Source organism: Archocentrus centrarchus, chromosome 9, assembly GCF_007364275.1.
Source record: "Archocentrus centrarchus isolate MPI-CPG fArcCen1 chromosome 9, fArcCen1, whole genome shotgun sequence".
In the NCBI taxonomy this organism is placed as follows: Eukaryota; Metazoa; Chordata; class Actinopteri; order Cichliformes; family Cichlidae; genus Archocentrus; species Archocentrus centrarchus.
This window is the reverse complement of record NC_044354.1, coordinates 12,618,639-12,638,819: the sequence shown is the minus strand read 5'-3', so window position 1 is coordinate 12,638,819 and position 20,181 is coordinate 12,618,639. Positions and strand designations below refer to the sequence as shown.

General features: G+C 38.9%; 1 protein-coding gene across 1 annotated transcript in view; it reads left to right on the top strand.

Annotated features, from left to right (window-relative positions):
* stpg2 (sperm-tail PG-rich repeat containing 2) overlaps positions 1-20,181 on the top strand; it is a 70,702-nt gene that overhangs the window by 16,439 nt on the left and 34,082 nt on the right. Inside the window, 3 exon segments of the mRNA XM_030738109.1 lie at positions 4,696-4,855; positions 6,319-6,482; positions 6,746-6,838. Coding sequence (XP_030593969.1) covers positions 4,696-4,855; positions 6,319-6,482; positions 6,746-6,838 — 417 coding nt within the window.

Here is a 20,181-nt window from a genome sequence, read left to right as displayed (position 1 = left end):
CACACACACACACACACACACACACACACACACACACACACACTCCTAAAATTACCTTTATTAGGTCTAAAACATAAACGTTTTACCGGTGAGAACGACCAGTGCAAGATTCTTGGATTTATTTTATGCATGTGTGTGTGCACATGGGTGTGTGTGTCACAGTTTGCTATGACCTAATTTCCCTGGCCACATGCTGTGTTGGTGCATCGACCCTGTGATGTCGTCACTGACACCCACCAAGGAGTGTGTGTGTGTGCGTGCGTGTGCATGTGTCACAAGTCATCTTCACTGAAGTACTGAGAGCGACAGTTTTCTTAGATCTTCGTCTCACTGTGAGTCCGGTTCCATCTGACGCTGTTATCCTGTGGAGGGATGGAAAGGAAATGAGGGAAGGAGGGAGGGGTGGAAGAAGCAAGAGAGGCGAGGATAAGAGGAACAGTTGGAATCTTCCAGTTCTCATCTCTCCTCCCTTTGACTTCCCAGTTTTCCAATATCAAAGCATCAATCTGACACATTGTGAAAACATGGCTTTTACTTGGTCTCGCTCTTCCAATCATCCCTTCCCTGTTTTTGTTTAATCATTGTCTGACAGCTTGTAAGGCTTTTCCGTGTGCCATGTTTATTAATCCATTTCCCGTCTTCCTTTCTTATTTTTTGTCCTTATTTATTCTCACATTTATTTTCTGCTCTGACTCATTCATATCTGGTTTCTTCTTGGATTTTGTGGAGAACAGTTTATCTCTTCACACCCTTGTACAAATGACATCACCAGTCATTACCATGGAAATGAATGATTTGTAACACTAACAAGAAGGCAGTTATTTGTTTCAGAAGTATGCATTATTCAATGTTCCAGTTCCACTTGTGTTGAATATAACATGTGAGAAGTTCAAGTATTTTTCAGTATATATGATGTAATTTTTATGATGGCGTTTTGCATTAATTACTGTTGCTAATGACAACAAATAACTTAGAAGCACACAATAAGCCAAAAGGTGTATGAAGAAAATAGAATTAAATTTGGCCACCGTCCTACTCAGGGTCATCTCTACATACGTACCTCTGGACCACTCCCAGTGATCCAACATTTATGACAAATATGATCACTAGTTATGACATAGAGACCAAACAGCTGTCTTCAGTGGAGGAGTTCACAGTCTTTAAGCCATAAAGTGGATCATGAGGTCAGGCGCGCAGTCAGGAGATTGCTTGTCATTTTTTGACATTTATGGGGTTTTGCACCACATGAATTCAGATGTGCCAGATATTCAGATAGTGACAACCTTGAAGGGCACAACAGCCAAATTTAAATCAGGTGCTTTTTATTGGTTGAGTCACAAAACTTTTTGATCGCTCCCTGTATAATCCACACATTTTAATAAAAATCACAGTCTGTGGATTGTCTGATTTTATTTATAGATGATAATGCTTGAGTAAGCATAGAGCCATGAAGCGCTTACAAAATCCTAAGAGGAGCTTAGAAACGTTTCTGCAGCTGATGCTATGCAGAGACAACCTGAGAAGGGGGAAAAACAAATTTCATACACGCTATAGCATAATGTGGTACTTTAACAACCAAATGTCAAGATTGTGTTGTGATATTTGAATACAAATTGAAAATGGTAGGTAAAAGATGAAGATAACGCCAATAACAGTATTTAGCAGGTGCTATTGTTTGTGATTTAGACAGTTAAAACAAACTACTGTGTCCCTCACTCCCTTACTGCTGACGTGGACTAAAAATAAGGGCGTGAGTTTAACATGGGGCACATTGATTACCTTCATCATGGGCATCGTGGAATTTCACCGTAATTTGGGGCCATTAATGATTTCTTTGAAATCATTAATGGAACAACCCAGGAGCCACCAAGGCTCAAACCTGCCTGGAAACTGCTGGAACACCAGCGTCACTGTCCACAGTAAAGCGAGAAGGTGCTGGGAAAAAAAGAAACCCCTGCTTCAGAATCAAGACTTTCAGGCTTGACTGAAATTTGCACCTGCCCACACGGATAAGCCAAATGACTTCCAGAGAAAAGTTTTTGGTCAGACGAGACAAACATTGAGGCCACAATGACAAGAGGCATGTTTGGTGGAGTAATGGTGAGGCTTTCAATCCTAAGAACACTGTACCATATTTGAACCCGTATGTATACTGTATATGCCTTGTGTGGATTACAGAAAATTCAAAATAAACTCTGCTTGTGCACCCAATTCTTGTTTTTTAAAGTCATTAAAGATGTACAATCATTCCAGAACAGTTCAAATACATCATTAAAGGCCCCAAATTACCAGGACATTTGTGCACAGGATGAGTGTACTACTGAAAAAAAGTTAATTGTTAAAATTTCACTAGACCAGAATCATCAGACTTGATCATTAAGGATTTTTTTTTTCTCACTTTATTCATGCAAATGTGACTGCTAGATTGTTTAGTCTCTGTTGATTTACCAGTGTACTGACTGAAGCTCTAGCCTGTTAGCAATTTACACACCGGCAGCATGTGTGCTGTTTCTGTGCCGTGTTTGTGAGATCACTCAGTGTCTAATCTCAAAATTTATCAGAAACGTTTAGCTGTCCTAGTTCTCCTCCCCTTTTCTTGTGACATACACAAACCCACATACAAGCATTTACAGAAGTTCTTTGGTAATGATACCATGCACTCAACGCACTAACATGGCACGCACAAGAAATTAAAGTCACAAACCCTCAGGATGACTATACATTTTATTTATTTATTTATTTTTTACTAAAGTTGGAGCAATTTAGTAGGATACATCTTGGCCCTTCTTGTGCAGCATGAGGGTTCACTTTTTATAGTCCGACATTAACAGTGTAACTTAAAAGGTGTTTGTTGCCAAACGTCACCAGTGAGAACAGTGTACTAGGGCTATAGTGCCCCCTCTCTCTGTGTCTTCATTTTCCACATAAACCGTCATTATTTTCACAGTTCCAGTGAACATTTTGGCTTTGAGTGTGAATTTCAAAGGCATTGCTCTGGCAGTTTTCCTCATATGTGCTTAAAGATGGAATAAAAGGAAGGAGAACAAAAAACAAATCCACCCTCTATGTGAAGTGGTAACAAAGCTCAGGGTGTCAGTTAAAGAGAGAAAATGTGCCTGTTAGCAGGACTTTACCCAGAGCCAGTAAGGCTGAATTGGATTGACAGATGGCCACAAACTTCTGCTCTGTAACTGAATTTGAAGAAGGAAAAAAATCACTTTGGTTTGGCCTTGGGACAGCTTTTCTTGTCATTCTTACTCTTCTCCTTTCAGTCTCTAACTTCCCCTCTCTGGCATTTTCTACTTTTCTCAATTTCTTCCTCCGTCTAAACATCTTTTCTTCCTTTCTTTTCCTTCATTTCTTTTTCTTCTTTTTTTTTTGCCTTAAAAAAATCTCAATATTTCAGCTGTGCATTACTAACACAATTTTCATTACCCCCACAAATAATTTTCCATAGGCTGCATCTTGTTTAAATGCAAACCCTAGATCAATAGTTGGCATGCCTCCAAATACATTACTGTATATGTAAGATCATTCTATAGTTGAACATCAGTCATTTGAGGACTTGGCTGTGGTTTATGTGTGGCTGTGCACTGTTAATGTAGCCTTGCTGGCATTTGAATGAATCAAGTGATTTGTATTCCTCCAATGAATGGTTCCGTTATGAGTTAAACCGAAGCATAGTTCACCTTCAGTAATTTTGACTAAAAAAGGCAACTTATCTGTTTTGGTTCTTTGATTTCCTGTGTTGTTATAATAGACTATTAGAGAAACACCCTGGAAGTCAGGCTGCCATCAGCAAAATGTTCAAAGAACATTACATACCTGATTGTGTGAATCATTATCTTTGCATTGAAGATGCTGTTTCGCCATCTCATCTTCTATCCCGTCACTTAGTTCTCTCTGTATGCGATCTACTCTCATTTTTTGTGTCACTGGTTTCATTATCACTCTTGTTCTTTCCTTTTGTCTTTTGTCTTTTTTTTTTTTTTTGCTTTTATTGTGTTTTAGATTTTCCACATGTAATTGGGATTTGAGATTTACAGCAAAGAGGCAGATGAGCAGTATGGCTTTATGGGTAGTAATTTGTGTTGTTGTCTGTTGTTGTCTGACTTTGCTCCTGATTGAAATATCTAAATGACTGTTGTTGTGAAATTTGTGTCCTTCCCATGATGAAATGGAATAACTTTGGTGGTCAGATTTACCTTTGTTTAGTACTTTGATTATGCTAATGATAATGCCATCTGCCCCAGTTGTGTTGTTTCTGCGTCAACCAATTAAACCAGTGCTCACACACATTAGCATCCATCTAAAAGCCCTGCAGTGCCCTAACAAAGTCTCTACTGTGTGTTAACCCCAGTTCAGTCATAACTTTATTTTCCCAACTCTTTAGCAACATGGGAACTCCACTGTTGCTGTTCATCTCGTATGACCTGATCAGAGATGAGGCACAGCTGACTGTGGTAACAGCTGATCGAAGCCAAGTCTGTGGATAAGGCAGATATTTGCAGCTGGATTTGTTACCGTGTTCCAGATGGGTACAGCTGGTCTCTATTTGATCAATAGAAGAATGCTGTTAAATAATGAATTGTGAAATGTTAGTGTGTGCTGGGTACTTGACTTAAGATGCCTCACTTTCTGTTTTTTTTTTTCATTCATTCATTTGTGTCATTCCCTTTATTCTCTTTCCATTAGAGGTTTGGCCCTGTGAAAGAAGTGTCGCCCCCTGTTGGTACTTATAATGACCCGCGCTGTGCCCTGGAACTGCTGAAGAGGACCTCAGGAATAAAGAAAAGTCCATTTGGCATCACTGCAGCGCGCTTCGCTTTTAACCACAAAAAAGGCTCCACACCAGGTCCGTGTGTGTGTGTGTGTGTACTTGTATGAGTGAGTATCTACTGTAGATTGTGTTTAGTCAATGATTTTTTTCCACTGAGCAGTAGAATCCAATTTTCTCTTTAGCAGACATCAAGCAATCAGTTGTTGGTGCAGAAGATGGGTGTTCTGTCTTTGCACAGATTTTGTAATATAGATCTTTCTCTTAGTTAATAGCTGAGGCTTTTCACTTAATATTCATATCTTGTCAAACATGACTTGCACTTGATTGTTGCCTTGTAATGTTAGAGGACAGTATTTATTAGCCTTTGAAGCTTTTTCTTAAACAACCCATGTTCTCTAAGAGATCAGGTTTTAACCTGACACGGCCATTACACTCAATTTAACAAGTAATAATTAAGAATAAGTACTACTTTACAGCTTGTATTAACATTTTGAAAGGAAATGAAAGGGGCATGACTTGTGTGTGCACGCGCGCGCATGTGTGTGTGTGAGCGCCTGCATGAGAGAGAGAGAGAGAGAGAGAGAGAGAGAGAGAGAGCATGCTGTGTCGTCCCATGAGTGAACCATTATTTGTAGAGGTATGATTCATTTCTAACATCTGCTCGCATTAAGCCTTTGAAATATAACACAAGGAATATTAAAACTAAAACCTCGTCTGTTTTTGCATTGCATATTACTCTGAACTGTAGTCATTTATGTAAAAATTAAACTTTATGAGCACAACAACATTAAATCTGTTCCTGCATTTTCATCTCCAAACATCTCTCCACATTCTGCAGAGCAAAACAGACGTGTTGAATCACATGATTGATTTTCAGAAGCTGCCTTAATTTTTAATGACTTTGATGATTCACTTTATACAGATGGTTTTGTTATATTTTATTGCTTTGTTGATTTTTTTTTTTTTTTCAGTTTTTGGTAATGTTCTTAATTTTATTTTAGCTTGAGGAGAAATGCAAATGTTTCTCCCTCGTGTCTTGTGTTACCTTGAATATTTGCTGCATTTTTGTCTCATTTTTTTTTTTACAAATTCTGCATAAAAAATTTTCTTTTCTTAGGTTAAAGTGCAAAGGGCCATTCATTCATTCTTCTGTTTTTTTCTTTTGTAGTACACCTGTAAACACAACATATTGCAGAGGAGACAGATGTAAAGCAGTAAACTGTCTCCGTATGAAAGTTATTGTAGCACAGGTGTAGCACAGATGTCACTTCTCAGTCAGCACAACATGAATGCTACACACACTGCCAAGTGTGACACCAAGCCAAAGTTACACCTTGGCAACATGTGTCTAATAACTGCGTCTTGATTGCAAGATTAGATTCATCGTAGTGGTTCAGATAAAACTAACACGTATTGGTTTATGAGAAAGTAGAACAAGAACCAATTATAATGTAGTCCTGGACTGTTTTCTCTTAGGCCATGTGTGTAAAATTACTGGTCACAAAAAGTGAACACAGTGAAAACCTCTGTCTGTGCAGGTCCAGGTTCCTACAATGTGTTTGAGGATGGCTTAGCACGGGAAAGTTTTAAAAAGGCATTTTTATCACAAACCAAGAAGGGGGGCTTTGGCTCTTCTTCTCAGCGCAGCTCCATTTTCTACAACAAGGAATCAGTCGAGGCCCCAAGCCCAGCACAATATGAGGTAGGATGGACTAGTAGTAATTCATGAAGCTTTCACATTGTTATCCATAACATAGATCAGTCCCAAATTCATCAATAGGTCATCAGATTGATAAAAAAAAAAAAAAATTGTGAAATTATATTTGAAAGTTTTTTGCTTAATACGTTGTACTTTTGAATAGGGCTAAAACATTAAGCTTTATTAGAGGCATGCATACAGTTTTCATGTTCTTATTAGCATGTATATGTGCACATTAGTGTCACTGTCTTATATTCTAACTATAGACAGAAAAGAAGACAGAGGAGCGCTACAAACAGCAGCACACAGCGGTTTTCAAATCAATCACAGAGCGTCTGGCATCACCACTATTGGCTAAAGTAAGCTTGTTTTTCTCTCTGTCTCCCACTTTCTCCCAGAGTTTTTGTCGTTAGACATTTTTCTATCTAGACACCAAGTTTTATGTTGCAAATCTTCTCAAACCTACTTAACAGAAGAGCCTGAAATGAAGTAAAACAGCAGAGCGTGCCAAGCTTTTAGTTTCATAAATGGGCCATCACAGCAGTTCATTTTCTTAGACGGCTTCTTTTCTTCTTTTCCTTTTTCCCCCCTAATGCTCATTTATGCTGAAGAAAACAGGTCACAGCTGTGATAATTAGTTTCTTGCTCATCTCCGATGTAACTTTTCCTGTGAGCTTCCTCATTCCTCACTCTCTTCCACTTTGCTGATATTAATACAAAACCAAACATCATATATTTACATACCAAACTCTTTCCACTTCTAAGTATTACTTTGATTCTATTTTAAAGCAATTATTTATTTTATTTATGATCAAACTGTTTTGGGTGTGACCCGCAATTAAAACAAAAGGAAGCTTTGCTTTTAGTTTTAATTATATGGTTTAGTATTGAATACTTTGATGTTATTGTCCTCAAACTTTTGTTTTTCTGGATGCCCCTATAAGGATATTATTCTTGTATTTATTTATATTTTCTACAACCGGTTATCTTAAAGCAGTGACTAATTTATCTGAATCCTGGAAAGAAGTTTGAGTTTCCTTTTTAACTTTCTCCTTTTTAAGTTTAGCTCATTTCCTCTGTCAGTGTTTTTTATTTATGCGGGTGCTGAGTTAAACTTTTCTCAACTTCTAGGCGAGTGATTGAGGCAGCTGAGAGCACAGGAAGCAGTTGATTGACATACATTAGAGGACTAGGGTTACCTAGGCAACTGGAGCTTGGAATCTACACTAATGAGTGACCATCAGTGAAAAAGCGATATGCGACGAGCGTACCTCCTTGTGACTGGAATATGCTGCTAGTGGAACTTGAAAAAGTGTGACACAAACTGGAAATGTAGAACATTTACTTTCAAAGTAAAAGTTGCGTTGCACTTCTCACAGTTTCACTACTGCTCAGCTGGTAGTTTACAAGCATTTGCAGACAAGCTGGGATCTTCCATGCAAACTTTGGGCGACTGTGGGAACCTGCTAGCGACCAAAACATCACAAGGAGGTTTTTGGTGCAGGTCTGCATACCTCTTTTTGAGCAATTTCTTGCAAACACTCCCATTTTTCTCTAGCCACCTGTGGTTCCCAGGGGGCCACAGATTGGCCTCTATGCCTGCATAACTTGGGCTTTAGCGGCTGATTACACAGTAATTGCCATCATAATCCAGCAGCCACTTGCCAACCAGGTGGGGAATATACATTTTTCCCTGGTGACTGGTGGTTGTCAAGAGGCTTCTCGGCCTGTGTGACAGGGTGCCATCATGATCTAATTGTTAATTTTACTGTTGTGATAATTTTTCAATTTCAAATATAGATTTATATTGAGAGATCAGGAGTTCTCTAATACTGGTGGTTAGTTTATGAATGTGAGGATTCAACTAAATGAATCTATTAGGTCATGCTCACAGATGTCAAGTCCTGCTAGACTAAATCAGTTTACTGCTGGTAACTACACAGCTGAAGGAAGCACTACACACACATTATAAATTGAAGGACTGTTATTTATTCTGGGTTGATGTATTTTATGCTTAAATCTAATATTAAATTTGATGAAAATTATGATAAAACCCGTGTCCATGCAAATTTTCACCAAAACATTTGTTTTAATGTCAAGAAAAACACAACTGACAAAAAGTGACTGCTTAGATTGTGAAGCTGTATTTCTTTGCCCTGTATGACACAAAATGATGTTTACTTGCATATAAATAATGTGCTAATAACGAATCACAGTGAAGCTGCTGAATGTGAGGGGTAGCGATTGAATCTTGCTAACTCGAGCACTAAAAAAATTGGGAAAATGTGAATTTCTGCCTTTGACACAGCAAATATTAAAGATGCACAATTTGTACTTTCAAGTACCCTTCTGGGTACCAGCTGGTGTTTACTCTGATTAACTCTAAAGGTTAGAAGTGTTATCTTCATCTTGAGGCAAAGGTCTCCAGAGCTGATTTTAACACTGCAAACTGTGGTGCTCTCTACAAAGAGAACGTTTAAAGGGTAATTTTACACTCAGCAATGTGGGCAAAGAATTGTAGGTGCATATTGTACTGTAAGTCAGCATCTCTGGACTTAGTTGATCTTGTGGGATTCATGTGCATCTCTCACTCAGAAAGCACTATTTATATCACTAATTAAAAATTTCAAAGAAAAAAATTCTGGCACAAAGTTTATGTGCAGAAAGTTGAAGTAACTTAAAATTTTGAGGGAAAACAATCTATAGTTCTGCTTTAACCAGAAAAAAAAGAAGAGAAAAAAAAAGAAGCAGAAATGTGAATTCAAATATTCTGCACATACACTTTTTATTGTGCAAGTAGATGTACAGAAGATGCCTTGTCATATCAACTGCACTTGTTTGTAGTTCTACTCAGTTCTAATCAAATTGGTGTGATAGCAGAGCAGGTTCAGTATTTACTAGACACTCAATAATCTACATAACTGGAGAATGTGTGTATAGACATGCACTGTAGTAACATGGATACTGAACTGAATACATTTTTGCTTATTTTAATTCCTTCCTGACTTTTTTTTTTTCGTGTGTGCTTGTGTGACAGACTGACTGGCAGAGTGCGCAGCGTTTCCTCACAGTGTGAATGTGCCTGAATTTTTCAGTGTTTTTGATTTTCAGGAGTGGGAATGAGCATATTTAGACTTCAAGATGCTGCTTTGTCACATTTTCAATTCAAGCTGACTTCATGCTCTGCTGTTACAGACTTTTCATATGTGAAATCATGGCTGTGCACTTGTGTACTTTGAAGAAGTGGATTAAAAACTTGCTACCTACATACACACAAGCATCAGTTTTCACAAAGAGGAATCTACCAAGGGAAATCAGATATCAATCATCTCCTATCCTGTAGAGCAGGGGTGGGCAATCCCAGGCCTCAAGGGCCGGTGTCCTGCAGGTTTTAGATGTGTCCCTGATCCAACACACCTGAATCAAATGGCTGAATTACCTCCTCAGTATGCAGTCAAGTTCTCCAGAGTCCTGCTAATGACTTCTATATGTGATTCAGGTATGTTGGGTCAGGGACACATCTAAAACATGCAGGACACCGGCCCTCGAGGCCTGGAGTTGCCCACCCCTGCTGTAGAGGATAGTAAGATTTCTGCCTTTTGCTGTCCAGTTTTAATGTACTGTATTATTGCTTGTTTATTTATATTATCCCAGTTGGTTACTGTACAAATAGGAAATTCTATGTTTTTTAACAGAAAATTGTTTAAGTCTTGGTAAAGTTAAATATAAAAAAACTTAATGATGTTTCACAAGTAAGGAGATGGCCCTGCTTAAGTCTCCCCCAGTCCCAGTGGTTTTCAGCCCTCTCTGTGGGAACCATAAATGTTTTATACAGTCATTGGTCTTTGACACATAACCTTAGTGGGTTTCATTCTTGCTGTATGTTCGGAGAGGGATTTACACGGTGGACACCAGCTGAATGCCGTTAACTACCTGGTAGGACATTAAAGCAGCAGGACTCTGGGGACAGAGGAGCAGGACTGAGAGACTGCGATATTGTGCGAGCGGCTTTAGAAATCAAAAAATGTGCTGCAAATGAAAATATCATCAAATGCATCTATATTTGTAACTTAAGATACTAATGTTACACATCAGCAGTCTCCACTGGGAAAATTCTCCTGCTTTGGCATGTAGTGAGATCAGAGATCATTGTCAGCTTCATTTGGGCAAAGGATGTTCGCTTAATTGTGTTTCATGCTGCTGTGGCATGCACAGCAGAAAAATGTCATAAAACTATCTGCATAGTACAGAACATTATTTTTGCTGGCCTGATGAGTTGTACTGTAGGCCTGCAACTAAAATGCCATCAGGCAAAGCAGGGCATCTGCTAAAGCTTTTATTCCCATTGAATTATTTTTTATTTTTTTTATGGCAGTTTGGAAAAACGCAGTGAGCAAATTGTGTATATTTATATATAGTTAGATTGTTTATGCATTCAGATAATGCAGATCTGTCACATTTTATTGCATATCACAAATGAGTTCAAGTGAGAGTGTTGAGACTAATTAGAAAACTGTGAGCAATCCATCAAGAATTGTGGTGCTGATCACCTCTTTATTAGTCTCTACCTCATATCTGTCTGCAGCGTTTGCCATTTTTCATGACAATGGCTCAGTGGAGTTTTCTGTCAAGCTGCAGTATATTGTGCTGATGGATGATCTGACTCACTTAGAATCCTTGGTTTGCTAAATCCTAATGCAGCCAGTGGAAAACTTGACAGCCATACTACAGAGTCTGCATAATGTTCAGGTTTTGACATTGTCATGTGCTAATAGTTTTTGATCTGGATTGGATTTCTGAAAGTTGAAATGATCAGCGGGAGGCTTTCATTACATGCTGGAGACACGGGGTGATTAAATATTTAACAATGGCTTTAACTTGGTTCAGTTCCCAGTCGCAGTACCTCCAGCTTGGTTGTGTGTTCCCACAAACATAATTGGTCATGTTTGCAGGTGGGAGGCTGTTGAAGTTGAGGTGAAAAGAAGCAGCTGGTGGCACGTGTCTCAGAGGTAGCACACGCCCGTCTGCATCTCTCCTCAGGCAAACAACATTAGCAGAGATGAAGACTGCAGTGTAGAGGGCTTGTACTTTCTAAACTGGGCTAAGGGAAAAACAAAACAAAAATCAATACATAATTATTAAGAAAGCAGCAAATTAAAAAACAAGCAAACTGTAATTTAAAATATCACTTCCCTGTTTTCCTTCCTGACACCATTGCATTTTTTTTTTAGGGGGGAACAGCACCTTTGAGTTCTCTGTGGTGGTGATGATCTGAGGCTAAGTGCAGTTGCTCCACACAGAGCCTCCTTTATGACCAGTTAATGAAAAATCACCTGGGGACATCTTAGCTGTAACAGTTAGCCACATGCTGTGCTTCAGCCTAGGCTGTATCCCTGGTAACGGTCACCCGCTGGGATAGATATTAAAAGAGTCTAATCAGAAAGCAATCACGATCACATGAGAAGGCAAAAAAAGCCGGAAAAAAAGAATAAAGGTAAAAAGTATGTCTTTATTATCTCTTTTTATGTGTGGGAGTTTATGTCTTCTGTACTTTGACTTAAAAGCTTCAATTAATATTAAAGGTCAACATTATGCTGGAGACTTTATTCACATTTCATGGCTTTTGAAATCAGAAATATAAAAGATACACCATGTCAGCTATAGTGATAGAAGTTGTTTTTACAGACCTGTTATCTAACTTGTCTTTGTTATTACTGTGTTACTTCTTATTTTTCAGATATTTTGTTTTTGAAGTGTTTATTTTTTTCCCGATAAATTCCAGTTTATTCAGTAGCAGTTTATTATCAAATATTTTCTCAGTGAATTTCAAATCTATCTGTTCCTAAAGATTTAATGACCGAACAGTTCTTAAATAGCCAATCACTGGCCACTTTGTTAGCTCACCTGTTCAGCTTCTTGTTAAACTGTAAAATATTTAATTAGTCCCTCACATGGCAGCAACTCATTGCATTCAGGCATGCAGACAGGGTCAAGGTGACCTGGGGACGTTCAATCTGAATGGGGAAGAAAGGTGATTTAAATGACTTTGAATGCAGCATAGTTGTTGGTGCCAGGTGGGCCGGTCTGAGTATTTCAGAAATTGCTGATCTTCTGGGATTTTCCCACTCAACCATCTCTGTGCTGGGTGACTCTCCTGTCAACTAAGAACAGGAAACTGAGGTTACAATTCACACATTAAGCAAAATTGGACAATAGAAGACTCGAAAAATATTACCTGGTCTGATGAGTCTCGATTTCTGCACCAATATTTGGATGGAAGGGTCAGAGTTTGGTGTAAACAACATGAAAGCATGGCTCCATCCTGCCTTGCATCAGCAGTTTAGGCTGGTAGTGGTGTAACAGTGTAGGGATATTTTCATGGCACACTTTGGGCCTCTTAGTACCAACTGAACTTTGTTTAAGTACTACAGCCTACCTGAGTATCGTTGCTGACCATGTCCATCCCTTTATGACCACAGTGCACCAATCTTCTGCTGCTTCCATCAGGATAATGTGCCATGTCATAAAGGTCTAATCATCTCAAACTGGTTTATTGAACATGACATTGAGTTCATTGTACTCAAATGTCCTCCACAGTCACCAGATCTCAATTCGATAGAGCACCTTTGTGGTGGAGTGAAGATTTGCATCATGATTGTACAGCCCACAAATCTGCAGCAACTGTGTGATGCTGTCATGTCAATATGGACCAAAATGTTTCCAGCACTTTGTTGAATTTATGCCACAAAGAATTAAGGCAGATCTGAAGGCAAAAGAGGGTCCAACTTAGCACTCGCACAGTGTACCTAACAAAATGACTGGTAAGTGTGCACTAAGTAACAAGGACTGCATAATTTATTAGGGAGAGCTTGTGTAGTCTTATCTTGTGGTGGATTTCTTACATTTCTGACAGTTTAAATCAAACACACCTTGACTTGTTCAAATACTTGAAGCTATGTCAGATCTGCACTTTACCCAGAGGTCTGGATCTGATAGGAGCTGATTACCTGTCTGGGGGGAAGAAAGACTCAAATCCTCTTGGGAAATGGCAGATATGAAAGGAGAGATGATTATGAGTATAGAGCACAACTTAAATGAATGTTTGCTTTTCTCTCCCACTTTAATCCAGAGCGTTTTCCAGCATTATTTCCCCTGATCCCCAAACCGTCCTTCTTCACTTCTATTCTGTCTCTGTACATCTATCTTCCTTTTTTTTACTCTTTCATCAGTGTTTTCTTTCACCTTCTATACCTCTTTCCACATTCTCTTCTCCTTCTGGCCACCCCTTCCTGACACTGGCCTTCTGGCTGCAAAGGTCATGGGATACCCTCAGGCAGTGCTGGTAGAGAATAAGAGTAGAATTTAATTTGGACCTATGTTTCAACCAGAGGCAGTGGAATTCCTCCCTTTTCTATAAATCAGTGAAATATTGCCTTGTCCCTTGAAATGACAGGAGAGAAATTTGACTTGGCATTTTGTCTGTCAGTTTCTTCAAATACATCTCTGGCTTACATCATCACTGTTAGAGGTCCTAGTGGATTTTCACTATTTATAATGAGTGAGAGTGAGGGATTGTCAATGGTTTGTCATACAGTGTTAGGTATTTCTTCAATAAGGGGTACATTTTCACTGGTGCTGTCATTGAATTGTGGACAGTGGGTTACAGTTATTGAGTTACCCAGTGAGATACGCAGTAAAATGACTGCCAGTAAATCCTGGATTATTTATTACAAAAAAAAAAAAAAAAATTCTCTGAGTTAAAAGTTCAGCCAATGCCTGAGATGAAGCGTTGCACCACTAAGGCAGAAAATCACAGAAGAAGCAGAGCCTCAGTATTCTGTAAAAGTGCTTTCAGATCATTAAAGGTTGCCACTTTCTCCCCTTAGTTTAATTCCAGCATTACCAACAGTCCTGCAATTATCTGGTTTCTATATTCTCAAATCATTATAAATGATTTAGACTATACTGAACTTTAAATCCCAAAGTTGGCAGAACTAAAAAAAATATAATATAATAAGGCAACTGAATGTCTGAATGTTTTGGAAAACTGTAAATAATGACAGTAGAGTATAAACAAATTCAGGTATGAAAATATTGATTAATCACTGATTTGATTTGTGTGTGAAATGTTTGTTATGCATGATTTACGCACAGATTTGTGTGTGGACTCTTCATGAACGAGACCCAATGTCTGCAGTTGCCCTTTCTCATGTTCTCATGTTTACTGGGCAAGTCACTGCACTTTTGTCACATGCACAGTGTCAGAAAGTGCTTAATATATTCAGTTACTTTGGGCATTTGTGGTTTATAGTGCGCAAGACAACATGGAAAATGGTTCCAGTTTGCACAGATTTTCATATATTTTGCTTCATTTGAAAAATAGTCCAAAACCACAAGATATTCAGTTTAGTACAATGAAAGAAAAACATCAAATTCACATATCTGAGAAACTGGAATAAATTAAAACAATATTCCATTGATTATCCTATCATTTTTTAAATAAATTGTTGCAGTTCTTTTCTTAAAATTGTGACTGGAACCATGCTACTACACCAGCAAAGAAAAACTGTCAAAATATACAAAAACATGAGGAAATATTGCAGAGGCTTATTAGTTAGCTAGATCTATGTGGGAACTTCACAACACTGGAAGAGGCTCATATGGACATCTAATTATGTAAAATTGTTTAATTGGAACACCAAGATGAAAACACATTAGCATAACTTTGGCATCCTCACTGGCCCTCCATAGCTTCTGGAAACTCAAAACTCAGTGAACACAATAAGTTATTGAATAGATTCACTTGACACTCTTTAAGTTGAAATATGCAAAGACACCCCAGGATTGGCAGAAATGGCTTCTCTGGCAGTAAAAGCTCTACTCACAGTTCTAAATTTGACTTTTAACTTTTGACTGGAATGGTTTTATATTTTCAAACCACTATGCTTTCCCGGCACACGTCTCATTTCTTAAAGCACTTTCTAATTTATGTGAAGAACGTGTACATGGGTGGTTTAGTCCACTGTGTTGAGTAGCTACTTTCAGCTGCTCCCTTGCCACACGGGGTTACCACAGCAGGTAGCTCCGCATGTTTGATTTGGCAAGGTTTTACACCAGATGCACTTCCTGATGCAACCCCAACGGGGATTTGTGTCTCTGGCTGGAACTGACCCAGCAACCTTTCACTAGCCAAGCGAATGTGTTAACCACTAGTATGTGATCCATATGCCACAAGGCCGCTGCGAAGGCAAGAGGTGGGTTACATACACCCTGGACAGGTCACTGGTATAACACAGTGCTAAGACAGGGCTAACACAGAGAGTTCTCATGTCAATGTGAGCTTTCTCACACTCACACTTTATGACCAATTTAGAATCACCAATTAACCTAACAAGCATGTCTTTGGAGTATGGAAGGAAGCCCACAGTTCTGGTACCGGGAGAACCCATGCAGGGCCACAGCCAGCTGGTGGATTTAAATCCAGGACATTTTTGCTATGCAAAAGTGCTAACTTCTGTATCCTCGTGCCACCATAAAAGTGGAGTAATACTGTATAAAGTGTCTCATAACCCACAATAACATCAGCAAATAAAACCTATTTTGACTTTCTTTTTCTGATTGAAATAGTCAACAATATAAAGTTCTTGTCACGGTCTTCTTTTTTTTGCCGCATCCAAGAAACTGTAACAGAGTAATAATGTCGCTGCCAGTCAATCACACTTCTCTTTATCTGCACTAATATCGTTTACTGACAATGAAGAAGACTTCACAATTTTCTCTCAGAGAAACTGAATCAGTGAGAGACAATATTAAACATGTTTTTTATTACATCTACTACTGACATTGATTGGAGGCAAGATTCATAATATATCAATGGTGCCAAAATAATAATGAAAACAAATAGAAAAAAGGGAGCACTTCTTAGCTGGAGACACTTCCGTCCCCACGCTTGGCAGCTCTTTCTGTTGCTTGTTAAGGTAATACACAGACTCTGTGCATTGTACACTTACTCATATATTATAATTTTCCTGTTGCTACTTTGATTGACAGGTAAGTTCTTTGTGCTGAAATTGTTAATCATGAAACACAGTTAATACAGATGCATAATTCAGCTTTCAGGGTTAGGTGTTGCCATACCTACAATATATGAGGGAGCCTCAAGAGTGTCCTGCCAATATTGATGCACAGTTCCTTAAAAATGTATCATCAGGGGGAGCTATGTGGAGGCTAAATTGCTGTGTTTCCCTCCTATACTTTCTGTTGGCCATGTACAGCATAAAAATCTTATTCAGTCCCTACTATGTCTTGTGACACATCATTGACAAGGGCTGACACAGTGAAGAAAACCCCCCCATTAATGTGGATGACAAGTGGAAAAACAATATATTGCTCTCAGAAAAAGATACCACACATAATGGCTTTGAGAGAGACAGAAAAATTAAAGGAGAGATGAAACTGAATGGAAGAAACAGTGGGAGGGATTGAAGGAAAGAAAAAGAATGCGAAAGAGAGCCTCTGTGTATATTGTGTAATTATCTATCCTATTAGCTCTGGTTGAGATAATTAGAGTGTTTGCTAAACATACATTTATCCAACTGAAGAGTATCAACACTTGCTCTGTGCTCCAGAATGAAGCAAAATGCAGAAACCCATGTGGTGAAATTATACTGAAAATGATGGGAGTGGGATTGGCAGTGAAATTAAGGAACTGAGTAAAAAGTTGATGGTGGGTGTTTGATGAAAGAGAAAAAAAAGTTCAAATCAAGGGAGAAAGATGGGAGGGACAAATGGTAAAAAGGATTGAAAAATTAAAGATGATAAATAAAAGCCACGGGAGTCAGTCATAGAGTGACAGTTGCATATGCCATGGGCGAGATATGGTGGAGTTGCAAAATATGCAGCGGCCCAGGGTTTGTCACTTATTGACTTTTTGTCTCCGTGTTTCATTGCATTTTTATGATATATCCATGGACAGCTAATGGCATGTCATGGTGCAGCCTCTATTTATGGGAGACAAGGGAGTCGGGTGATGAAAGAAAGGAACAAAAACAGGAAAATGGACTTATAGATTCGATATGGATTTTACTGTCAGCTGTCTGGGTAATGATGATGATGTGAGTCCCTGTGAGAATTTAAGCATGGTCACACACACACACACACACACACACACACACACACACACACACACACACACACACACACACACACACACACACACAGGGCTGTTACTGCACCCATAAACACATAAATACATATATAATAATCCGATATTACCCAGAATGTTGAAACATGTCTACATGGGTCCATTTGCAAACTCTTATGAATCCACAAGAACATTGTAGTGATACGCACACGCACAATTAAGTGATTGAATGAGCGCTTAGTGACACTTCTACCCTGAGGCATCAGACAGTAACACTCCCATCATGCTTTGAATATCTCCCGAACATTTCATAAATGTGATAGATAGAAAAGTAAAAAGTGAAGAGGAAACGGGGGGTGGATAGACTCCTGCTGTTGTATTTCGTAGCTGTATTGACTATTTTTTTTAGATGAGAGATTTTTGCTCCCTTTTTCTTTCTTTTCGTGTTTTCTATACTTGCCCACTCTCTTCTATTTGCTTGCAGCAACAAAATAAGAAAAGAAATGACCTACGGCTATGTGCTGTTGTGTGAGCTGATTTACCCACCTCCTTGTGATGTGCGATACCACTTATTTCCTTTCAGATCTGATACAAAATAAAACCCTGACTGGCATATATTGAATACCAGTCCACATGGATACTAATACTTGATGTATACAAAAACTGAATGTGCTCAGTGAAGTATACCCAATTTGTTTCCCAGATGGTATCTTGTGAGTGTTGCTGCACTGTGTGGATGCACAGTCTAAAATTGATCACTGTATGAAAACTCTGTATGCAAATGCTTATTTACTTACATTTGCAGCCTCTAAAAATTTATTAGCTATTGTTCAAGAGGTGAGGACCAACAGGTACCCCGGTGGCAGGTGCTTAAGAAAATGATTGATGGAAGTCTGTAATGAAATAATTAATAAATTGGTCAGCCATATACTCCTCATGTCTAAATTTAGGTAAGGTTTGCATATAGAATGAGTCTTTCAAAATGAATGCACAGGTGTCATTGAAGTAAAAGTAAAAGAGCCTTTTCAGCATCACAACCCTTGAAAATATTAATATAGTTCATCAAATTTTAGGGAGACAAATCTCACTCTAATCTGGGGTTACATGTACTCATGCGGTTCTGATAACGTGGCCTAATTTTGTGTGTGTGTGTGTGTGTGTGTGTGTGTGTGTGTGTGTGTGTGTGTGTGTGTGTGTGTGAAGAGACAGAAACATAAAGACAAGACTAAAAGTTCTGCTCATGACTTCTAGAAGTTGCGATTTTCATGACCCCTTACAATATTAATTAACTGTGCAAAATAGCTAAACTTTGTCTGTTCTTCATGGTGAGGGTACTGCTAAAGGCAACGCCTGGGCTTCATTAAAATCAGAGCAGGTTATACGGACCGTGAGTATGCGCAGAAATTACACAGCATTTTGGAGACTGTCCTCCCAAGAGAGCTAATGTCCAAAAACAACATATGTTTACGTTCCAGTGATTAAAATCCTCCGGGCATAGTCATTTCTCTTTTCCATCAGGAGCAAAGGAGGAAATTGTGTGATGTTACAGAGTAAAAGTGCTGATGGCTCAGCAACAAACTTTAGAACTACTTTAAGGACAATCATCTTGTCCAGAGGCCTGTACTACAAAGCAGGATTTTGTCTTATTCAGGTGACTTCAGGGTCAAGCCTGGGTTTTCTGTAGTAGGAAGATGGCTCACATCTTACTGAGGTACATCACCATAGTAACTTATTTGAAGACAAAGATCAACAGGTAAGAAATCACCGTGTACTGATCAAACAGTTCTCCGGAAAATAGTGTCACTATTCCTGGAAGATCCCTCGCACCTCTGTAGGCAGAGAGTAGGAGGATCTAAAGTTTTTCAGTAGTGTCCAATGTCTTTGTGTTTCCATGATGAGCATCAGTAATAAATACAGATTTTAAGACACAACTTTATTCCTTGATGTGTTTTTTTCCTGTTGGCTGAAAACAATTTTACAGCAATTTTATTGTTCTAAGCACTAATGTTAAGCACTAATGATCCCTAAACAGCAGCTGAGTTTATTTCATTCTGTATTGTGTGTGTAACCACTTCATATTTTTCTAATATTATAGATTACTCTTCCTTTATAAAATCAAGTTTTACCCAAGTTTTAAAATAAAATTTAAGCAACCTCTAGCAGTCATGGCTGAAGGGATAGTGAGGACTCACTAGGCAGGCTGTTTGACTTGCTTTCAGTGATTTATTTACAGTGCTCGAAACAAAGAATTGCGCTAGTGGGAAAGGGTGGCTTGCTGGGCTCTCCTCTTATTTCCTTGCTCACCCACTCTCAGGCATGCACTCCATGGTTCCAGGTTTGGGAGATACTGTAAGTAACAGTCCGGCATTGAGGGTAGGTCTTCCTCCACTTAAGTAGGCCAGATGATCACCCAAACCATAATCAGCTGCTGAAACTGGCCCAGGTGTCTTAGCAGCTGAGGGTTGGAGGAGGACCGCCTCTACAACACAGGTTTAGTTAACACACATGACCAGAATGGGAGACCCAGAGTGGGGGGTCCAGCGGCCAGCGGGGTCCACG